General features: G+C 37.1%; 1 protein-coding gene across 1 annotated transcript in view; it reads left to right on the top strand.

The window, feature by feature from the left end:
- The window catches only part of Mctp2 (multiple C2 and transmembrane domain containing 2), a 170,806-nt gene that overhangs the window by 110,838 nt on the left and 35,691 nt on the right, over positions 1-24,277 (top strand). Inside the window, exons 17-18 of the mRNA XM_051206493.1 lie at positions 19,211-19,333; positions 22,018-22,059. Of these exons, the coding sequence (XP_051062450.1) occupies positions 19,211-19,333; positions 22,018-22,059 (165 nt within the window). The remainder of the gene's footprint in view (positions 1-19,210; positions 19,334-22,017; positions 22,060-24,277) is intronic.

Below are 24,277 nucleotides of genomic sequence, written 5' to 3'. Positions count from 1 at the left end.
ATGGCTATGGTGTAGACAATGACAATCACTATAGTAGCCTGGGATCCATGTGTTTGTAAAGTGCTGTGCTTTGACTTCTGCCAGAAAAACAAAACAAAACAAAACAACAAACAATACTGTTCTTCATTCATTGGTCTACAATCATAATTTTTACAAAATATTTCAAAAATATGTTTTTTATTTTTAAAGCATCAGAATACTAAGTATGCATTTGCTATTAACAATATTCCCACTACTCTAGATGAATCTGGGTACAGCGCTCCGAAATAGTTTGTGACTTATTCCCGAATGTTATTCCCAAACATTATTCCTGGAAAATGAATACAGTGCTTGTGTGTGTGTATGTGTGTGTGTAAACTTCTATATGCCACCTCCTATTCTACTCTGTAAGATAAGGAGGATAAAGCATGTATTTTGGTGTTGAAAATGAGCTGCTGGAGCCCTCCTTAATTAATCTTTTCTAGTTTAATTTTGCCTTTTATTGTGGTTTTTAAATTTTCAAAAATGTAACGGCTACCAAAGAACACTATTTTTTTTGTGGCCATTTACCTCCCTCCCCCACCCCCCCCACACAAAGAGAAGTTGGAGGAAACAGAAAAAAAAAATTTAAAAAATGAGCAAGTAGCTTGGTGCTTGTCTGCTTTACGTAAAATCCTGCAGGTGGCGACAGAAACCCACAAATGAGGGAAATCCCAAGATACTTTTCTTTTGACTACGTGGGGATTTTAATTCCAGCAATTTATTTTTAATTTGATACAATAATCTGTAAACAGAAATTATTACATCCATTTAAAAATTTAATTTCCATGTTGTGTAATTTTCTGCTCTGTTTTTGTAATCATTTTCTCTCATATTATGTAGCCTGTTTATCTCCACGCAGAAGGGATAAAATCTAGGTTATTGTCAGGTTAGTGCAGATTTTCTGTGTCGATTAGATATACCTTGCACATTTGTATTGCATTTTATTTTTACATAGCTTTAAGGTAAAGTCACACATTATTGATTGTTTAGAAAATCTGCTCTCTGTGTGTACGTGTGTATATGTTTGTGTGAGAGAGTATGTATGTGTGTGAGTTTGTGTGAGAGTGAGTGTGTATACTTCTGTTGGTGTGTGTATGTATGAGCATGTGGTGTGTGTGTGTGTGTGTGTGTGTGTACAAAAATACACATTTAAACTATAATACTAAAACCAGTTGCTTTAAGGGATCTTTTCTTACTTGAATACTTAAGGTTAGTTTCAATTTGCTTAGAATTACAGATTTCTTAAAAGATGTTATCCAATGGTAAAATCATAGCACAAACAATTGTCCTCAATTAGAAAGTGCATAGCAGATATAATAACATTTCCGTCTCTCTCATTGTTTCATTGTGGGTACTAGGAACTGTAAAGACAAAGTTAATGACTTAAAGAGTCTAGATTTCTTTCTTTGAAGCAGGTTAAGGTTCAAAAGTTTTTAAATTGCTATTTTTGCAAAAACATATATTCATTTGCAATTTTTTTAGGTTTCAGCTTCAAGACACTGACTCTAAAATGATGTGCTTAGGCTAAAGCTAATTTCAGCTCTCCTATTTTCTTGCAGTGTCATTTAAAAAAAGAAAAAAAGAAAAACCAAAAACCTTGCACATTTTCTGAGGGAACTGACATGATTTTAAGGAAATGTAATTATTTTGGTTTAAATGCTTTAGGCTTTAGAAGTTAAGTGTCATCAGCAGCCGGCTGTGATGGTCTGGGGAAATTATCTGAATTTCTGTCATTGTCTTTCTTTGAAACTGTCTGCTAAGTCTTATGATAAAGTTCAAAACTCAATAAGGGCTTGTCTACTGGTCCCTTGGATCCAGACTGTCTTGTAATAGAAAAGGGGAGGAAAGAAAAAAGAGAGAGGCAGAGAAAGACAGGAAAGAAACCAGATTTCTTATATTCTGTTTCAATTGCTCTTTCAATTACTCATGAGGGAGACTAGGAGAAGGCAAGTCCGACCCCCTGAAAACCTATTTTGCAGCCTCCATATGAAGAATATTCAGTTCTCTGCTCTGTTAGCAGCTGACCAGAATCTAATCCATTAAAAATATGTCGCGGTAAGCAATTCTCAAAAATGTTTATAATAAATGGTGAAAGCCAAGCTTCCAATGTGAGATTAGCAGTCATAGAGGCCGTGGTCGTCTGGAAATAGGTCACTGCTTGACCAGTTGTCCTGCAGAGTAGCACACAGGATAGGAGATTTAAAAGCTGGCTGTGTGAGGACTGAATTTGATGATGCTCCACTCCCACCCCTTTGCTGTCTTTTGCATATAACTGCCTGTTTATGGCTTGCATGAGGTTTTCTTCAAGGGATCTATTATGAAGCTAATTTTAAGAGCAAAAACGTGATGTGTTTTGGGGGAATAACCCCATTTCTGTCTTGTGACCATCAAATGACCTATGCATATTCATGTATCTCATTTACTTTTTCAGAACTGGCATTGTAGCTTGGAAAAAATGGGGGTGGGTGGGAGGTATCTTGCTGATTGCAGTGACAATCCAGATTTCTGCTTGATTGAAGTCTAGTGTCCACGGTGCACATGGTTGCCTGAGAATAATGCTTTGGAAGTAGATGATACCTTTAGTATCAGGGGCCTGAGTGACTAAGAGATCAAATACACTGGCTAAAAAGCCTTAGGGAAGCATTATGTGTCTGAGGTCTGATCTATTGTCTGGGAGGTCGGGGAGTGTTAATGCATTCTGCAAAGATTACACTCCCTCTCTAATTGCTCACACACATCCTTAAAGGATTTAAACAACCAGGAGAGGTGATGCTCCTTGGCAGGTTTTTGTCTTCTGCTGCAGTTGAAGTGTATCTGTCTTCCCACTAGACCTATAGATCCCTGAGAGGCTAGAAGGCCCACATCCCTAATGAGGGATGAAAGTAACCAGGGAGGATGCTTAGAGCATGGTTTCTACTTGCTCCTTAAATACCCTAGAGTTTACCTTGTGATAAGGACAGTGCCACTGTGTCCCCTGGGGCCTTCACACAGGTTCAAAGCTCTGCATTGATTTTTGGCACAATATGTTTTCATCATCTCTTCTCAGTGCTGGAATGCTGCATGGCATTGGAGTTAGATAAGTGGGGGTGGAGGGAGTGTACAGGTCAATATCTGTGGGCCTTCTCCTTTACCAAAACACAGACAGGAGTGTCCTCACATGTGCATGTGTGTGCGAATACACATACATAAATACACATGTACATAAACTTATACTTAAGTGCTTATACTCTGAAACATACACTCACATGCATAGGCATGCATGCACACACAAGGACACACACAGCCACACATGTTCTAAAATGCTCATAAGACCCATCCACAAATAGGACCTCATAGCTTTGTCCAGACTTTCATTGTAAACTTCACATAGCATACAAGGACATTTCTGCAAAGGCCCCTCCTAGCTTTGAGGTGTATTTACTAAATATTGTATACCTAGGAGCCCATGAAACAATGAGATTATTCCTAAATGACACCAAAAACAAAACAAGACAAAAAAAAAAAAAAAAAAAAAAAACCCTAAAATGAAGGCTTGACTAAGTCTTTCACGTGGCAGTTTAGGGAACGCTGCTGTGTTTGGGAGAACACAGTGAGTGTGAGTTACATTTGTAATCGTGTGGCTGTAGGAGTAGGGAGGGCCCATCTGTGTACCACTTTGGATGGTCTCTCCTCACTAGGTACCATTGCATCACCGAGAGGTACGGAACCCTCTTAGATCAGTCCCAACTATGAATACAGATTGTGTACATGGCCTGAGGCCCACATTATAATGTTTATGTAGCATTCGAAAGAGACCTGGGAGGATTCCCTGTGATTCATGATTGTACTGAGTGATGGGTGTGGAAGGTTTTTTGTTTTTTGTTTTTGTTTTTTTTTTTGTTGTTGTTGTTGTTTTGTTTTTTTTAAAAGAAATCCTTGTTTGTCCCTTGGGATTTTTCACACTTCTTAGTCGACATCACAGTATTTTACTCATCCTGTATAAAGCTGTCAGTGTGTGCATTATATATGTGTCTTGAAGACTCTAAGCAGATGACAGGAACAATTGCTGGAGGGAGAAAAACACATTTGATTCAAAATCTTCAGAGCAGGGCTTCTCTAGGATCTCTGGACCCTTCTCCTATGTGGTGGACCCCTTCTCACACATTTTCCTTCCGTGTGTTATCTCACACTGCTGGTAGATTGCACTGAATGTTTCATCTGTATATAAAAATTAAAAATTCAAACAAAAATCTGGCCCACATGAAGAACAGGCCCTTTGGGCATATGGTTCATTATGCATATTCGTTTAATTACTAAAACACTTGTGATGGCTTTTCTGCCCTTGCTTTCAACTTCCAAAGTTGGATCTCTTCTACTGCTCAGAAAATGCAGCAAAGAATTCTGTTTTGAAGGTGGGGGAAGAAAAGAAAAGGGGAGGCAGAAAGAACCTTTGAAGAAAGGGTGTAGTTCACTCAGAAGAGGAAGGTATCTTGATAGGAAGCTGATGGGAGCAGGCATTCCCCCCTCCTTTTGCTACCCCACTCACCTTGCTCTCTCCCTCCTGGTCCCAACACACAGCCCCACACCCACCTCCCAGGGCTGCTCTTACTGCAGTGAGTTCATACAGATGTGAACAGGGAGGGGAGGTGAGACAGGATGTAGCTTTCCAGTATGTTCCCACAGAGTAACTCGGGGAATGGGAAGATAGAGCTGTCTGCATTTCATTGGTTAAAATGTGGCTGCTATGAAAATGGGACTTTAATTGATTTCTCAGGACAAGCAGGTGGTGATGGTTTAGGCATTCCCTGGTCTCAGTGCCACTCCTAATTTAAGGCTTTACATAGAATAGCTTTATTAAAATAAACAATCTCCTGGCTTTGGTGCCACCTGGGCATCTGCCTCTTGGCTTTTAAAGATACACTGGAAATATTTTCATTTTGTGATCCTTTCCAAAGGTTCAGTTTCTAAGCTAGTTGGAAAACAAAAGGAATTTATTTTTTGTTCTTGCCATTAAATGTAATATTTTAAAAAAGAAATCTTGGTGGGTGTGGAAGCTGTAGTGTGGCCCACTGAATCACACAGTATACTCTTTAGTCCATACATCATTACTTGTAAGTGTTCATTGCAATGCATCATGGGTCTGGTTTTAAGGCCTCTGGCTTCCAACATGCCTGCGATTCTGGGTCCTCACTTGGACTCTTCTTGGATATCCTTCTGTTGCCTTGTATCCTGGAGATCCTGTAGCTTTGGATATGCAGGTTCAGCCCCTTCGCAAACCCTAGCAGTTCATATGAGATGGGTATTAGGGCATCTTTTTGTTATTGTTTGCTTACTTTGTTTTGGTTTTGTTTTATTTTTGGTTTTACTTTTCAATTTTATTTTCAGGGGAGGACACAAGGGGTTGAGGGAGGTGAGTGGAATTGGGATGCATGATGTGAAATCAGCAAAGAATCAAAAAAATTTTTAAGTAGTGCTTTTGTCCTTTAGTGTAATACATTAGAAAGAGCTCAGGAGATGTAAAATTAGGATCAATTGTCTCTCTTCATTTATGTAAAAATCTAAGTAAAAGTACTTCTTCTTTCCTTTTTTTTTTTTTTGTTACATGATGCAACAGATTTTCAGCCTGCTAGGTTACAGTTGAATATGTGCTTATTCTGTTTTGACTAGTCTTGAACTTTCTTGTCCTTGAGAAAAAGATTTCTGGATTGAGTATACACAGGAGTATGGGGCCGGTGCTGCGAGACCATTTGCATTTCTTCCTGTTTTATAGGGGTATCTCTACTTTGAAAGGGGATTTCCTGGGCTCTTGCTGATGAGAATAGATTGAAAACTTAAAAGTGCCTATCTTAGAAAGGCAATTCCAAATCTGAGCAAAGTCTTTGTCTTCAATGGCAGATATGAGTGGCTCAGATGCAAGCACAAATTTGCTTTCCAATTAGACCAATTTGTAGTACTCTAAGAAAAGTACTCTGAGACATGCTTGGTGGGACTGTGAAAGGAATTCTACTTTGCTGTGCATACAGCATCCCTCACTCACTTTGAAGAGGCCCTTGGAATCAAGGCATCTGAATTTGCTTTCAGCAGAGGTAATGTGTTTTGAGCAGGGTTGGTATAAACACCCTACAGTCCTGCAGCTTTTGGTTCCAGGAACAAAACTTCAAATGGGAGTAACCCAGCAGAGGAACCCCTTTGCTTTAGTGATAGTCTTCTGCTAATTTACTTATTTAATACCAGTGTTCTGCTAATTTACTTAATACCAGACCTGTCCACCCCTTGTTTTTATTTTGATCATTCTATGAACACAAAGAAGCAATGATTGTTAATGGTGGAAGTATAGTTATAGTCAAAGTTACAGTCTGTTGCTCTCCGACTTTGGACAGAGAACCCTTTCACAGCAAGTTTTGTCCAGCTGGACTATGATTAGAGTGTGCCTCTTTCATCCTCTTCTGTGGAGGATACCAAGCAGTCCAATATAATGCTTCCAAAAGGAGACAGACCCTCATCAGTCCACACAATGAAACTACTAGTTTTGACCTCTTCAGATACCCAGCTATGAGGAAAAATACATAGAGGTGTAAGGGTTTTCTGTCCCTTTCTTTAATGACAATAGAAAAGTCGGTAATAAATGTATTGTCTGAAATTAAGATTGTTATAGGGGAAAAGGCCAACAGTTATGGCACATTTGATGCATATCTTTTCTTTTGTTCTGTTTAGTGCTTTGTGCTTTATAAATCTGTTACCTGTCCTTTATTCATGATGTGGAGATTGTTTTGGGCCATGAGTGAAATGTAAAGCAGCAAGAACTGTAGAGCACGTAAGGACCATAATGGTCATGCAGACATCTAAGTGATGTTATTTTCAGAGAAAGACCATGGGAAGACTCTTTAATGAGAAATGAGCATATGCTGTGGCATATTCCTGTAATCTAGGACTTGGGAAGTGCAGGGATTATATGTTTAAGCAATTAAGTCTGAGTCACCAATAACACACTGGTGTCTTGTTAAGGAAAGAAATAAAAGCACTTCCCCTTGGCTTTGTTTAACCAAGAGCTAGTCAGATTTGAATTCTCTGCTTATGTTTCCTGTGTCTTCTGTCCTGTGTCAGTTGAATGAGTCTGGATCTGCACCTGCATCTATATCTTTGTATATCCCTGTGTGATCTATCAGAAGGAATGGGATACTTTACCGAAGTACCTAACTGTTTTATGAGGGCTCAAGTCATTGACTCAACTGATTCCAGCCAACTCACATAAAAACATCAATGTTTATTAACCAATATCAAAACTTGCTGCTTTCAACTTTTCTGGTACATTTTAGGAAGTGGCTTTCCTCCTCTGTATTTGAAACTTTCTATGCATTTTCTGGGTTAGGGCCCTGGGAGATCTCTAATTTAAGATTGCATCTACACATTACCTTAGGTTACAAATGTTGATCACATTAAAATCCAAAGCAAGTAAGGTTGAGTGATACAGTGTTCTCTTAAATCAGGTTAAATAAACAGTCTAAGTAAACGACAGTCTTAAGCTTAAGTGACTCCAAGGTATATTATTAACTTTGGCTGTGAGATCTAGCTCAAATTCCATTCTCTTAGGATGTAGGAGATGTTCTCAGAATATTGCATCTCCACGGGGATGAAAAGACAGAGAGATCAATGTAAATTCTAGGATAGTTGGTTTACACAGTGAGTTCTAAGCCAACTTAGCATGGAAACCAGCTGTATAAAGTGATGTGATAATATGGCTACTCCATGGTATAATTAAGGGGAAGCATTTTCTTATAGGTGTGTGTGTGTGTGTGTGTGTGTGTGTGTGTTTGTGTCAGTCAGAGAGGGAGGGGGAGACACACAACACACACACACACACACACACAGAGTATTGAAAATAGCTAAATAGCAGGGTTATAAGGAGATTAAGTAGCTGGGGGTGAGGGCAGCCTAGTGAGTTATTGATTTTAGGGTAGGGGAGGAGGGAAATGGGCTAGGTTGCTAGCATGGACTTTGAAATGTGTAACAAGTACCTGTGGTACTGAAGGAGCCTGGAGGCCAGTATGCAATTTGGAATGCTAATAGACACCACCACGAGTAGCCATTTGTCTCTTTTTGCAGTGATAAGAAAAAATGACTTCTTTTGGCAGAAGGGAACTAGTTTCATAAGTTCCTGAAGAATGCAGGCTTTGATCTGACCTCCAGGAAGCCTCCCTCCTATAGTCCAAGTTGAACTCATTCCTGGGGCTTCTACTGCCTTTTGATATTTGGAAAAATTGGAGGTGCCTTTGGACCTAGCCATTCTCAGATGTCCCATGTTCCCACTTTCCAAAGCAGGAACATATTCTTCTGTGAGTTATGTTGGGGTAGTATTAGGAGTGCATGCAATCTAGAGCTTTTCAAGCTCCACTTCTTGAATTCATGGTATCCAAAGCTATAGTTGTTTGTGGTGTAGATTTCTGCCAGACCACTGTGCTCCATCCAAACCTTTGTACCATGTCCCCACTGCAGTTGAGTAACTACAAGTAAAATTTAACTTTATATTTATTGAAATGTTTACATTGGATTCTCCTGATACAATTCAGCAAATGGTTATGTATCTATCAATTATAAGGTAATATTTCTATGATATACAGAGAAAATCCCTTATGATCTATCAATCCAGTGCAAAGATTGTAATTATGAAATGAAAAATACATGTGTGCATAATAACCATGATACTATGCAAAGTATACATGCCTCTTATTGTGTAGAAAAGCATAGTTTATTCCAAGTAGACAAACCGATGAAAAAGGAAAATCAACATTCTTAGGGTCAATAAAATCAATAAACTATAAATAAAAATAAAAATACTGAGAAGAAAAATAAAGGGGGCAATATTTAAGTTGTATAAATATATAGCTTGAGATTTAGGAACTAGGATAGGATATGGAGAGAGGGTAAGTATTGAAAATACAAATTTAGGTCATTAGTTGATTTAATGGACCTTGAATAGTAAACTAAGAATTCTATATATTCAGTCTAAAACTTTACAGAGTGGGAAAATGTAAAAGGCTATGAACAGGAATAGAGCACACTGAGAACTAAGACTTGGCTGATGATCTTGGTCTTGTTGTGAAAGAGAACCAGGGAGAAATATTATGAAATATTTAGGAAATAGTAACATATTACATAATCTGGGTACAGACTCAGAAGCTGGAAAATAGTTAGGGATACATTTGGCCCACTGTGGTATAAATGTATGTCTATGTAGGGGAGCCAACTAACTATTATATAGCTATTGAATCAATTATTTATTTAAATATATGAGTTTATATCATGACATTTAAAATTCAAACTTCTCACTGTGAAATAATGTCTCACTAAAAAGTAATAAGTCTCACTAAAAACCGTCAATAAACAAAAACATTTTGTAAAGAGTTTCAATGATCCCTACTTTTGTAAATGATATCATATATTGTAACAAATGTATGTTTTCTGAAGTAGGACTCTCAGTATGAGCCTGATTCCTGATTCCTGGCATGTGCTAGGTAGTTTCAAGGAGCTTTTCATACAGTAGGTATGTAAAGAAAGAAACAATCAAGACACTGATCTATCTCAGTGTCACATAGAACTCTCTCATGTTACCCCTTTACACCCAGTCTAACCTTGGCAACCATTTACTATTTTCCATCACTGTACTTCTGACTTATAGATGGCTATAAAAATCATAGAATGTGGTGCCTATTAAGAAGAACTTGTTTCATACTGTTTAGTGACGTGAAGATACCTTCAAATTCTGTGCATCGCTAAGTCATCCATCTTGTCCTCTCTTAAATGGTTAGGGCAATGGCAGGCTTAAATTTAAATGAATAGTTAGATAGTGATCAGAATGTGCCCCTAGGGAGGGATAGTATTACAAGTTCTCCATGGGCCCCACTAATCCTTGAGTCACTCAACTGGAATTCCCAGATTTTTTTCCATTTTATCTGTTTGATTCATGTGGACATTTTGGTCTATAACCTTGCCAGTGAGTTTTAGTTCTGTAGTGGTTGTAAAATGGCCAGGGCTTCATGGGTTAATGTGCTATAGGAAATGAGAAGGCTTCCTTGTTTCAGGCAAATTTGGGAAATAATGTGAGGGTTTAATTTAAAGTAGTTAATGTAATGGGATCCTTATTCTTCCTCCATTCCTAGAAGTATTCTCAGTGCTGAGTGGCATTCCTTCATGTTGGCTGAGGTTTTGCCACTAATAGCCTATCTACTGTATTCAACATTGCCTAATTTTGGAAGGCTTGATAGAGGAAATCACATGGGGTTTTCACATCTTCTCCTGTGATTTGAGAAGCAATTAAATCAGCATTACTTTTGATGATCATATTGTTTTATAGTTTTGTGAGTTATATTATTTGTCTATTCTGTTCTAGTTAGACTTTGGATTGATCCTAGATTATAGAATTTGTTTTATTTTCCTTTTGGCTATTACTAAGATTTTTAAATAAATATTGGCCTGCATGTCATCTGGGGGGACATGTGGAAAAATTGAGGCTTATGATCCTAGTGTACTTTGTAAGTAAGTATTCAAGAGCTTTGTAAAAATGTAATTTCTCAATACTTCTCATCAAAAATTTAGAGTCAAGACCTCTGGGAGTTGAACCCTTGTCTTTCTTACATAGATTTTCAGATGTTATGTTTTTAAAGTTTGTACTGACTGTTTTAGGATATAGGATTTCTTGAGTATGTTATCTTATCTGGGATATCAAACAATTATTATTTGATTAGCTAGTGTCAACCAGATCCCATTATAGATCATCAGCACCCAGTTGAATTTATCTTTCTCAACCTTACAAACCTCTGTACATCATCTGACTTCTTTATTGTATCAACTGGGGTTTAGGAAGTATTATTCAAATTTGATCAAAATTGTATTATTCAAATTTAGTCAAAAATTGTATTTTTCCTTATAATAAAAAATGCATTTTTCTCACTAATGAGTTTTGGGTGTTTGGAAACTTTTGTGTTCCTCATACGTTTTGTCATTCTGTTATGTATTTCCCCCCCTTTCTACCATTTTTAATTGATTTGTAACATTGTTTATACTACATTGTATATACTTTCCAATACAAATATCTTCTTAAAGGTTCTGTTTACCTTTTGTAGGCAGATTGTGTATATCATTCTTTGGTAAGCAAAACCTACCATGCCAAACTTTTACCCACTGTTTTTCACTTTGCACATCTTTAAGGAATCCTTAGATCTTGGTTTCTTTAAATTTTTTATTGTTCTGACTTTTACATTAATGCTAGTCCAGTGCTCTGTTGTTCCCCATTTCCCCTCCATGTTACATGTGTTCTATATCCTCTGCAGTGAAAATGACCCCATGACTCCTTTCTCATTTCCTGACTCCTATGATCATGCCAATTTAAATACACACATTCAAAGATTAAAGATAGCATCCACATATGAGTGTGAGGTATGTATTTATCTATCTGGACCTAGATTACCTCACTCTATATGATTATTTTCAAGTCTATCTATTTACCTGGGGATTTTATAATTTCACTTTTCTTTATAGATGACACAGGATAACGCATCATTGAATAAATGCACCACATTTTGGCATCCTTTGTATTCACTGACTCAGACCATTTATTGAGTAGTTTCACAAATTTAGAGGTGTCAGTCTGCGCTGACTTGTTCCATTTACTTTGGAGCCACAGTGGGAATGTCTGGAGAAGACCTATTTATCTTGTGTATTTTTAAGATATAGAAAGTAGCTGTGATCCCAATATCCCCTCTGGAGACATAGCCCAATGACCTCAGTACCTCTGCAAGGTCCTCGTTTCTCAGTGCCCCATCACCTTCTTATAGTGCCATAGGCTGGGAGCCAAGCCTACTAAACATGCTTCTCCAATGGAAAATTATGGTAAATGGTTATCATCAACTTTCTGTATGTAGGTATGATTTTGTATTGGTTTTTGTAGATCCCCACACTAGCATCAGACATACATTATTAGATTTAGTGTAGATATTCTTGATTTGGGTTTTATCTTTAGAAAACTTTAGCTAAATTTGGAATTTTATTCCTTCACATTAGAGTAAAAATAAATGATTTGTTTTCTCGGGAAATAGAATAAGACATTATTGTGAGTAACAAACCATTACTGGAAGTAACAAAGCCAAACTTAAGATTTTTTTTTTAACATTGAATCATAGGCATCCCAACTTACATATGGTCCAGATTACATTGTTACATAAATTTATACTTTATTTTTATGTAAAGTTTTGTGTGTATACATTGCCATATGTGTTTATCTTTTCCGTATTTTCAAACTCTACCTTTGGACCATCTCAAGCCTTGCTTCTAGGTCCTTTCCCCATATTTTTTTCCCTTGCAAGGTTATTCCATATGTTGTTGGATGGTATCTGGAGAGTGATAATACACACAATTATGTCAATAGCCCTAGGTTTTAACTTGAATTCTAAACAACATACCAGTGTCTACTTTGATCCCATATTTGTGCTTCTAATTGATCAACCAATAGATACACACATTGTTCACTTGTTCAAGCTCCATTCCATGTCTCCCCCAGCAGTCACTTTTGCTTTTACGTTTCCTCTGGACAATGCTGTCTAGACAGTCTGAACATAATTGTTTTTAGTCTAGTACCATCACCATATTCCTAATCTACAATCTACCCTAGTCTTGCTCATGGCAAAAGTCTCCTGAACCAAATCTGTTCTCTGCAAGGAGGGCTCTCATTAAGCCATAACATTAATCTTCCTTGAGTAGAAGGCAGTCTCTGCGGTTCTCCTCCTTATAGTCATTTGAATAATAGCCTGGCTACTTGCTTAGAATAAAATTCAAATCCTAGTGCCCACTGACAAAGCCCTTAAGAAGATCTTGTATGTTTCCTTTTTCTAATCATTTTATTCTGCTTCAACACACTTGGATATACTAGATAATAAACTTTTCTCAGTTTTGGAATTTGTGAGCATACATGCTTTCTTCAGAGTCTTGACTATCATTTAATGGATTGCTCTGTCAAACCTTCCCTGACTATCCACTTAAAACTGCCAACCAGTCTTGCTGATGGATACCCCTTCCTTTTATCCCTGTTATTGTTTTGATTTTTGGTGCCTCTTTTTCTTCATTATCATCTATATCTATCTATCTACCTATCTATCTATCATCTATCTATTTACCTACCTATCTGTTTATATTATATATCATGCATAAAGTTTTACTATTTGTACTATATATGTATTAATGATATATGGTTGCATATTTGTGTGTATTAAATATAATAGATTATCAGATAAAAAGACTCCAAATAAGCTTTATAAATAATGGCTATTTTTGATTCAAGAATTTTTATTTTATTGCCACTTTGTGTATACACGATGTGCAGGTGAGAGAACAATTTTATGAAGTTGGTTCTCTTCTGTGCGTGTTCTAGAGATGAAACTTGGAACATCTGGCTTGATAAGAGTGCTTGTGACCCATCTTTCTGGCCCAAGGATGACTTTTGCGTTTGTATTGATATTTCTTTCCTTATATTCATTTATGTCCAAGTCAATATTATCCATTGCAGATGCTTGGCTAATAAGAACAGAAATAATAATGGACAATGAATTCATGCAGGAAATACACTTGTAATGGTACCCCAGAAGCAAAGAGATGCACAAACCTGTGAGGTACTTTCCTTAAAAAATCAGAGGAGGGAATGCCGATAAGCAAAGCCCTAGCTGGTCTTTCTCTTCTCTTTCTTAAAACAGATGTGGGAATGATTCAACATCTCTGCATCAATAAATGTAAGCCAACACATCTCTGGGGTGAAACCTACTTGATCATGGTTCATCATTTTTTATGTGTTTTTGGAATACACTTGCAAATATTTCATGATAATTTTTACATCTATGTTCATAAGGGGAATTGGTCTGTCATTTTCTTCCTTTGTTAAGTCTTTGTGTGTTTTAGGTATCAGGGTAACCGTGTGCCTCATAAAAAAGAATTAGGAAGTGATCCTTTCATTTCCTTTTTGAAGAATAATTAGAGAAGTATTAGTGTTAATTCTTCTTTGAATGTCCAGTTGAATTCTTAATTGAGTCAAATCCATCATATATATATATATATATATATATATACACACACACACACACACACACACACACACACACACACACACACATATATATATATATATATATATATATATATTTAGTTTTTGTGTATGGACAGAGAAATAGGGATACACAGTAAGGTATAGAGGAAAGGAGGGAGAGACACATGGAGAGAAGGAAAGAGAGAGAGTGTGTGTGTGTGAGAGAGAGAATGCTTGTTATACATACTAGAAATCAATTTTTATTTGTGTGCATGTTGTCTTCCCTTAACTTGTGGGAATCATCTTATGATCAGTATTACATACCGATTCGATCCATATAAATATTGCTCCTTGCCTCAGCTGATCTGTCTACCCTGCTATATATTTAAATAGAAACTTTCATGTTTCTATTTAAATACATTGTAAACTCCATGATAGATAATGTTGTATGCCTTGCTTTGAAGAAGCATAAGTATTTTAAAATGTTGCTTTGCATTTAACTTTGTCTGTGCCACTTTTGAAGTATAATTACAGGTGCCACCACTGTGATTGAAGTAGTTCTCGGGTCAAAGATGAGCAAATACTCAAAGGACCCACATCACACTCAGTTCTAAAAGGGGAAAAAAGTCATTATTAGAGTTTATGTTTTTTTTTTAATATGTATCAACTCTCCAAATAAAACCCTGGAATTGAAAATGAGATAAATGAATATGGAAGAACCTTCCTTTGATCTGTATGAAGTCATGCCCCACAGAGATGTGAAGACACATATTTATAGTCACATGTTTTCAGATACTGTTTTGAGAAATAATTTTCTTACAACTGTTTCCTGCTGAAGTGGCTGATGGAAGTAAAAATGTAGATCCCAAAGAAAGGTGTAGGTTGGTATATAAATTTAGTTCCTAAAAGTGTCTATGGAGAAAAAATTAAATTTGGTGCTTATTTCTACCAATAAAAAATTGAGAAAGAATAAAGATCATATACATGCAAATATCACTTAAAAGAAAATAGATTTATCATTTCAGGGTGAAATAAGATTCCTGTAGTAGAATATTGAATGTTGTAGTTACAAAAACTGAGGTTATGTTACACCATATAAGGAAAGAATAAGCCATAGGTTCAATCAAAGTTCGCACAGATAAAATCCTGAAATACATACATTAAGAGTAGTCATTTGAATGGGAAAGGATACCAGGTAAAATGAATGTATTTGGTTTAGGCATAGATGAGTAAGGACTTTCTATTGAATAAAATACTTTCATATTGCACAGGTTTTTAAGCATATATCTAGATATGCATCTTTACACATGTCAACAATATCTTTGTAGGTCCTATTGAGTACTTGCCATATTTAAGAGAATATTGCTTTGGAGATGAGAAAAATATAGCAGACAGGTGTTAACAGAGGGAACAGCTACCTGAAGTATCTTTTATTTGAAAAAGAAAAGTAATAAGACACAGTAAAATGAAAGAAGAAATCTTAATGCTTGAAGGGCTATGTGTATTGTTTGTCTTCTTAAAATATTAAGTTTTATAAACTTTTAAATGTATCATAAATTGTGAAGTATGCTTATGTGATGTCACAGTACCCTAATTCCAAAATTTGAAAATAACACAAAACTCAAACATTATGTCATTAGAATCAATGTAAAGCTGGCCTTTGGTCTTCATGAATTCAGTGCAATAGTAGGCCCCAGTGAAGGAGTTTCTCCAAGATATAGAAGATTATTTCAATCATCTGTTTATATTAAATATATCTATTAAATGTATTTAAAAAAGAGGGATAAAATTCTTCTCCAGAAGATGACAAAGAAATGAAAAACAAGTAAACTAAAAACAATCAGTATCCCACCATCTATTACTGATTTAATAAATATCACTCCTGAAATAAACCCTTATTAGAATGGATGGAAATCTTATTGTTTAATTTGAAGCAGATGCAAAGAAGTGCTTTTAAGACATTTGAGGGATATCTACAGTAATAAAGTGGATACCTCTATGAATTTTCTCATATTAAAACTAAATAGATTTGTGTATTCTCTTAATATGATATGATTTATACAGTGGAAACTAAAAGCAAGCATCATGCTTAATGGTAGTGAAATGAAAAACCAGGCATTTTTCATTGATGTTTGGAATTTGGCAATAATATCTCTCCTAATATTTTTATGTAGGAGCAATGAAATTAAACATGAAAAACCAAGTTACAATCACAATGAAGGAAGGAATGGAATAAATTTCTTAGACATAAATCTTATGATTATATTTTTGAAGCCTCAGAAAAATTAAATAAAATACTATTTTTACCAACAAGAAAAAACTCAGCAAGCCTGCCAATTGTAAAAATGAATATATTTAAAATTTTAGAGGTTTTGCATGAAATTATAGCCAGATTTTTAAAAATAAATATTTAGGATACAGATTACCCAAAAATAAAAAAAGTGATATAGAATAGTAGTAAAGTTTTCAATTTTTGGTAAAAAGTATCTTCAGCAGTAAAATAATATTGTTTTGGCCAGGAAGATGTTATATTTTACACACCGGAAGCTGATACTTACAAATCAAGTGGCTCATCTCCTAGAATATGTGTGAATGTATGGCTCGTTTTTTTTTTTTTTTTTTTTTAATTAATTTCCCCAAGAGGAAAATCCTGTGTTCTCATGTTCTGTGTCACTTGCCTGTGTGTCTTACCCACCACTGTAGCATAGGGCCTTAAGCTCGTACTTGTTTATCTAAGCAAAGGACACATGTCTCTGAGGCTTACATTGATCCAGGTAATAACTATTTCCTAAGAGCTCTTAATTTTCACAATTTTCTCACTTTTGGGTTCTTAAAGAGATTTTAGAAATATACATGTATGTAACATACCTGTAGTTTGAAACATTGGCAACCATTCTCCCTAGTTCAAATCATTTTTCCTGAAGATAGTATTTGGCCTGTGTTTTGGCTCATTGTGACATCAGCTTCTTCTAGCCTGCTCTCTAATTTCTGACACATAAAACTCCAGAAGCAACAATATTAAATAGGGGTGACAGAAAAACAGTGTTTCGAAATATTACAATAATCTCACTGTTGCAGATCATGACCTGCCAATTCTAACTATATTCTTTTCATTCTGTTCCAGTCTCTAAGACAGAGATCATTGTGTACGCGCATGCACACACTTCTATACCTTTTGGGAGCTGTTTCTCAATTGAATCCCTTTTGAAGTTACATTTTTAGTTCTTTGAGAATTTCATACATTTATTTTGATCCTCACCCTAACTCCTCCCAGAGCTACTCCTCCCTCCCAATTTTGTGTACTTAAAAAACAAACAAATAAACAACAACAACAACAAAACCAAGTTCAGTGTGTGTTGCTTTATGCCTCTCAGAAGTGTGGGTCCATGCACTGGAGTGTAGTCAACCTACCAGGGGCCAGAGGCCATACCTGTAAAGATACTGAGTCTCCTTTCCCCAGAAGCCATCAATTAGCTTTAGCTAGGGCCTTTGTGAGGTCATCAGCATAGCAAATCCTGTCATGCTCAGAAAACACTGCTACACTCTAGTCTCTTCTGATCTCTGGCTCTTACAGTCTTTTCACTTTGTCTTCTGCAATGGCCCCTGAGCTTTGGAAGAAGGGGTTGTGATATAGACGATCCATTTGTGGCTTAATACTCCATCAGCCCTTATTCTCTTGACAAGTTGTTAGTTTCAATATTAACCAATGTCACCCGAACAAAGAACTGTCTTTGATGAGGTCTGAGAACTGTACTAATTTGTGGCTGAAGTATGAATTTAGAAGGGACAGTTTAGGAATTGTCCATTTACCAGAATAATAGTAGTAGGCTTATCCCTAGAGCCTATGATCTCTCCAACAATATGTTCTTGTCTAGATTTATATTTCCAAACAAATGTTTCTTCCTGTGGAGAGGTTCTTTAAATCAGAATATATTTGGTTGTCCCTACAATAATTGTGCCACTACTGTATGATAAGAATATTTTGTCAGCCCAGTTAATTTTGTAGCTTATAGCGTTAACAGCTTGGTATAAGTGTTGATGCTTGTTTTTCCCCAAGCAGCCTGATAGCACATTAGAGTACTCCAGCCATCAGGGATGACATTTCCTGCTCAATACCAACTTTATTTCTCCATGTCCTGTTCATAAAGTGATGTCTTGAGCAATAGGGTCTTACCATGAAGTTCTGATTAGCAACCAAGAGCAGCGACAACACACTGTATTACTTTGATTGTCTATGACATACCTGGCCAACAGCTAGGGAGAAGTATCTACAACTGGCACAGGGCTCTATACTTTTTTGGCAAACTATAGTTTCTTGGAGGAACACTATCCCTTATATAAGGAAACTCCACTTTTATTTCTTTGTATGTATGTATGTTTGTATGTATGACATAGGTATGTATGTATGTATTGATCTTCTATAGTGCATCAAACAGTATCATTTTTCTGTTATCCTCAGTGTTAGTTATCTTTTCCCTCAACCTGATTCTTTACTCTCCCTTCCCATCTGTCTCCTTACTTATACTTCCCTCTCTGTTATGCCTCCTTTAATATCACTTGTGTGCTAATAGTCATTCTTCCTAACACTCTCAACTTGTGGCCCTTTTTCAGTTCCCTGGTACTCCAAGTTAAACACAAAAATCTAAAAATTTGACAGTATGGTTCATATGAGAACATGTACCATTTGACTTTCTGGGATCGGCTCTGTCACTTGGTGTATTTTCTGGTTCCATACATTCATTCACCTGCACATTTCTTAACTGCCTTTATCTTTATAGCTGAACAAAATTCCCTTGTGTATAAGCAGCACATTTGCATTATCTATTCACCAGTTAGGTGACATCTAGAGTACTTTCCTGGCTCATCTGTTGTGAATAGAGCAGCCATGAACATGGTTGAGCATGCGTCTTTATAATAGGAAATACAGACCTTTGCATATATGTCCGTAATGGTACAGCTTGATCATATAGTTCATCTATTTCTAGGTATGTTAAGGACTTCTGCACTGATTTCTATGGTGGTTGCAATCCTTTGATTTTTAAACAATCCCTAAATTTAATCTCAGTATGTCAATGAATCGCCAATGTAAAATTCCTTCCCTGTTTCTATCTAAGAGTCATAGGCTCTCATTTGTTTTCCTGGCAGGTGTTTTTGGTCACTGTCTGGAATTTTGAACTCTACATGATCCCTCTGGCATTGTTGCTTATCTTTCTGTACAACTTTCTCAGGCCCACAAGAGGGAAGGCCAGCAGCACCCAGGACAGCCAGGTAAGCAAAGATTCCCGGAGTTCCTCTACCTTCCTGGTGAGGACTAGGATAGCAGCACTGGGTTACTCCCATGACTAAATCATGTTCCACTCCACTCTTTGAGGCATGAAGAAGGAGATAAGAACAGTATCCAGAACAGGTGTTTTATCACATGTACTTGGGAATCTTCCTTTTATAGTGGTTCGTAGTCCCACACCTCAGCTGTTGTTCTCAATATAGAAGGAACCCTCTGGATCTTGGCTGTTGTTTCCTTCCTAGAAATCTGTGTATCTGACTATTTTCTGATGGAGTTCCTAGGAATTACCCTCTAACAACTACAGGAAAAAAAATCTTTGCGTGTTCCTTGGGCTTTTCTAGTGTACTATAGCACTGACTGGAAGGCTAGCTTAGGCCATCGGTCCTCTTGAGGTTTAAACAGGGATTACCAATTCCAGGGTGCTCAGCAAGTGGGTGGGAATAAACCCCACCCTCTACTCCCAAATGCTATGATTTCTACCATTAGCCCTCAAAATCCCTTTATGTGAAAAGGCACATGGTCACTTCTGAAAGAAATCCCTTGGTGTCTGCTTAGTCTTTGGCCCTCCTGACCTTCATCATTCATGCCAGCCCAGAGAGTATTTTTCTGCTCTAAGGGAACAGGAATCTACATTTGGTAACACACTTTAGGAACAAACCTTGACATTTCTAATTTAAGAAACAGGTTTTTAAAAATCAAAACTCTAAAATTTCAGGGTCTGACAAATTTCTTTCTAGCACTGTTGTCTGTGCATGAGACTTTTTTTCCATGATTCAAATGCAAACATTGTCATATGGTTTTTATGTTCTCATTTTAAAAGATCATACTTGAATGAATAGATTTTGAAGGACATTTCTGGTGTCATTTAGGATAGAGAAAAGTAGAAAAAGGAGCACATGGCAAAGGCAAAAACCTCAAGAAATTTTACAGTTCTGTTGTATTTTTTATTATTTAATAGTAGTCATAAACTTGTATCAGTAAGATAGAGAAATCAAATAACAAGAAGTAGATTTAAAGTTTATGGTATTTTTGGACTAGATTTTATATGAATATAAGTTAGAGAAACATCTCTAATAGGGAACATCTGTAATAGTAAATGCTGTCAACTAACATTGGTGCAGTGTTCAGCCAGATTTTGTTTTGCCACCATGTGTATGAGAACTTTATCCTATGTGCAAAAGTGCATATATTTGCTGTGAATACAGATGTGAATACAGATGTGCATAAATATATTTTTATGGATACAAATATAAATTTGCATTGTTAAGAACTTTTTGATTTAAAAAACATGTTCAAATTCACTGCTTAATTTAGTCTTGGTAAGACAACCATGATGTATGAGACAAGAACTTCCATTTTCATTTCATCATGCCCAGTGAGATGAAAGTGTAGCACAGCAGAGTGATGGGTCCAAAGTCACAGGGACAATCTGCAAAAGTCACGAAGTCATGTCTGAAAGTGATGACATCTAACTTTCCCAAATGTAATGCGTTTAACCCCCCCCCCAACTTTCTTTACTGCATACCTATGTATCTATTGGCTTCTATGAGGTGTGAATGATGCCGATGGTGAATAAGCTAATCCCCTATGCAGTCAGTGAGTGTCATACAGACTGACAGCTGGAGCTCATGAGACTTAACAGAGGTAAGGAGGCACCAGCCTGAGAAAAGTTACACTGATATGTAACTTCAGAGATATGGAGGAATAGAATAGAGCACTCTGGTCACTCCACAGTCACTTCTTTTAACAGTTATAGTGCAGAAAATTGCTTTAAGCTGATGGAATGGTAATAAATAGGAAGTCTGACCTTCATGTGAGTAAGCAAAAAGGTAAGTCTCCAAGTTGAAAAGGTTCCTGGTTCTCTAAGACCGAGTGCTCTTCTCCTATTCCTGGACCCATTTGATTGAAGCAACTGATGGTAATTTTTCTCTTCTCTTTTTGAGGTTAGGTCTCACTGTATTGCCTTGAAAACTGGATATACAGATCCCAAACTCAAACTCAAAGACATCCCTCTGCCTCTGTCTACAGAGTGCTGGGAGTATGGCATGTGCCATTGTATCTGAATGATGAGGTAAAATGTTCCTATTAAACAGATGGGACTTCTAAATGGCTCTGAACAAGCCTAGTAGCAATACAGGGGCACTCCAGCACCTGTTCTAAAGCCATGCACCTGTTAGTCAATATCAGAGCTTTCAGTTTTCTTCCTTTCTCTCTTCCTGCAGCCCCAAGGGGGAAACTGTAGCATTCTTAATGATGACTCTATTCGGACCAGTGCATTTTCTATTGTAGAATGTTTCAGTGATGGCAGCAAAGAGAAAGGAGTGGTCTTGTAATGATGAGTTTAGTAATGAGCCTTAACAGCATTTGGTTTATCTGCCGCACAAGAACAAAACTGTTTATGGAAAGGATAAACTGGATACTGTCAAAGGACACTTGCACAATAGCTTTAATTATACCCAGTGTTCAAAGTAGACTATGTATATTGTTTATAACCTTGACACAGTGTTTCTGAACTTTAAAGGTATGATTTTTACAAAAGGATATAATGAGTTTTAAAACTTGCTAATGTTTCAGTTTCATAGGAAAACTTAAAAATGTGTGTTGCATTTGCAGTGGGCAATCCCAGTTGATGCCTACCTCATTAACAAGCTATGGGGTTCCCTTTCAGGAGAGCACAGACATAGACGAGGAAGAGGAGGAGGAAGAGAAGGTGAGTGGTGTACTAATGACAGGTCCTTAGGAAGAACTACTGGCACCCATGCTGTTTCCCCAGGTTGTGCCTGTTTTGACATTTTTGGCTTCATGTAATATTATAGAAATGGTATGGATTAAAAAAAACCTGGCTTATTGAAAATGGAATGGCTACAATACCTACTTTTCCTCTAATGTACATTATAGTAGTAACAATTACCTGTCATGTCTCATGATGATAATTTTTCAATGATAATATGTGTTTATTGTTTTGATGGATAGTGTGGTATTTATTTTTTTCCAAGATTAAAAAAAATAAGATAGAAAGGATGAAATATGAGCAAATAAGTGACCTTTTCTAAGAATCGGGATGCAAGTCTCTCCCTGTAGATGAAAGGGAGCCTGATAAGCCAAGAGCAAATCAAGGGAAATGCTAGCTCCTTCAGGTTCACGTCTGCCTATGGGGTGGTCACCCACTTCTGAGCCTGTCACTTTCCCAGCTGTTGCTGGCAGCGTTCTCTGCTATATGTCTGTGTACAGCTGTCCTTTTCCTTCTCCTGGGAGAATCTCTCAAATCTGCTGCTTTTGTTGTCATTACACTTTCAGACAAACCTTCTGGAACAAAATGGGGGAAAAAATGAAGGTCCAAATGAGAGGCGTTGAGCTTAATGGACTTCCAGTCCTTTAAAGCCTGGACATGTGTGAGGACATGGTGGTGGCTTGGACGAGGCTTATGGGAGAGGAAAGGGCAGAAAGGGGAACCCAGAGAGCAAATGTGCACTATAAATGCCTGCCTAGCAGACATTAATTCAAAGACTGGTTCTTGACACCAGAGCCTTACAGTTAATTGAGGGGACCAGATGGTTTTGCCTATTTGAAGCAAATGACATATTACAGAGTGAATCTTATGTGTTGTCTGAAGGTGATCATTATTAAAGAAATGATGGAATAAAGCAAGGTATATTCAACAAAACAAAACGGATCTATTTCTTTCCAGATTAGACAATAGCAATGGATAGCAATGTTAACTTTTTTGAATAATTATTAATCAACTTATTCGAGTAGTTTTTGAATGATCAAACATTGAATATTAGGGAAAGAACAATCTCAGTACACAATGGGATGTTTTGCCAAAGAAAATTACAAGTAGTTATTTTAAACTTATCTGAGGCCATTTGTAATGCTGGCCATTTATACTGCTGATTACCAGCTGTAAGTTGGGCATTCTCAGAACCAATTCCAGAGAGTTAATAAGTTTCTAGAATTGCTCACAAAAACTTGGTAAAATACCTCCCTTTACTGGTTTATTATAAATGATTCAACTGGGGAATAATCAAACAGAAGAGATGCACAGGGCAAGCCTGGGGCAGAGCAGAGCTTCTACACTCACCCCGGGCCCAAGAATTCCTTTCATTAATCTTCACAGAAGTGTCCTGACACTGCTTTGTGTTTCTATTATCGTGAGCATGGAGGTTTCTCTATTAATACAGGATGGATTAAGTAAGTTAGTAACCACTGGTGATAGAGGAGTCTGTCTCTTCATCTTGAAAGTCAGGAGCTTTTGGCAGAGGTGCAGGGGCAAGGGGGGAGGTTACACCTGCAAATTTCAGCTCTCTCATCAGATGCCTGGTTCTCATAGCAGGAAGCTCCCCCTGTTTTTTGAGGACACCACACACACTTAAACTCAAGTGATATATTATTTGTGACTTATTAAAGCTTGCCTGAGGATTCAGAAAGCAAAGTCAGCCACAAGCTATAGGAGCCAGGCAGTGGTGGTGCAAACCTTTAATCTCACCACTTGGGAGGTAGAGGTAGATGGATCCCTGGTTCAAGACCACACTGAGCTCACACAAAGATGATGTCAGAACTTGGGATCAAGCACCATTAATCCCAGGACTCATGAGAGGTGTTTAAGACAGGAATAGGGTTTCATTTTCCCATGACATTGAGACTAGGGTGGTATAGAGTCTCTAGCCTAGAGTCTTTAGCCACACTGAGGAGAGCCTAGCAGTTTGAGGTAATCTGAGGAGCATTGAAGTCGGGAGCAGTTTGAGAATCACCATTTGGCCTGAACTGATGTAGAGGTAAGAGCTTGATCCGCAATATCTATCTCTGGATAATTTATTTATTTATTTATTTATTTATCCATTCATCATGGCTCATAAGTGTATTCCCAGTGCTTGTGAGGCTGAGTCAGGAGGATTGCTGGGAGCCTGAGACCAGCCTGCCATACAGAG

Source organism: Phodopus roborovskii, unplaced genomic scaffold, assembly GCF_943737965.1.
Source record: "Phodopus roborovskii unplaced genomic scaffold, PHOROB, whole genome shotgun sequence".
Classification (NCBI taxonomy): domain Eukaryota; kingdom Metazoa; phylum Chordata; class Mammalia; order Rodentia; family Cricetidae; genus Phodopus; species Phodopus roborovskii.
The sequence above is the reverse complement of the archived record's forward strand: the minus strand, read 5'-3'. Positions and strand labels throughout refer to the sequence as shown.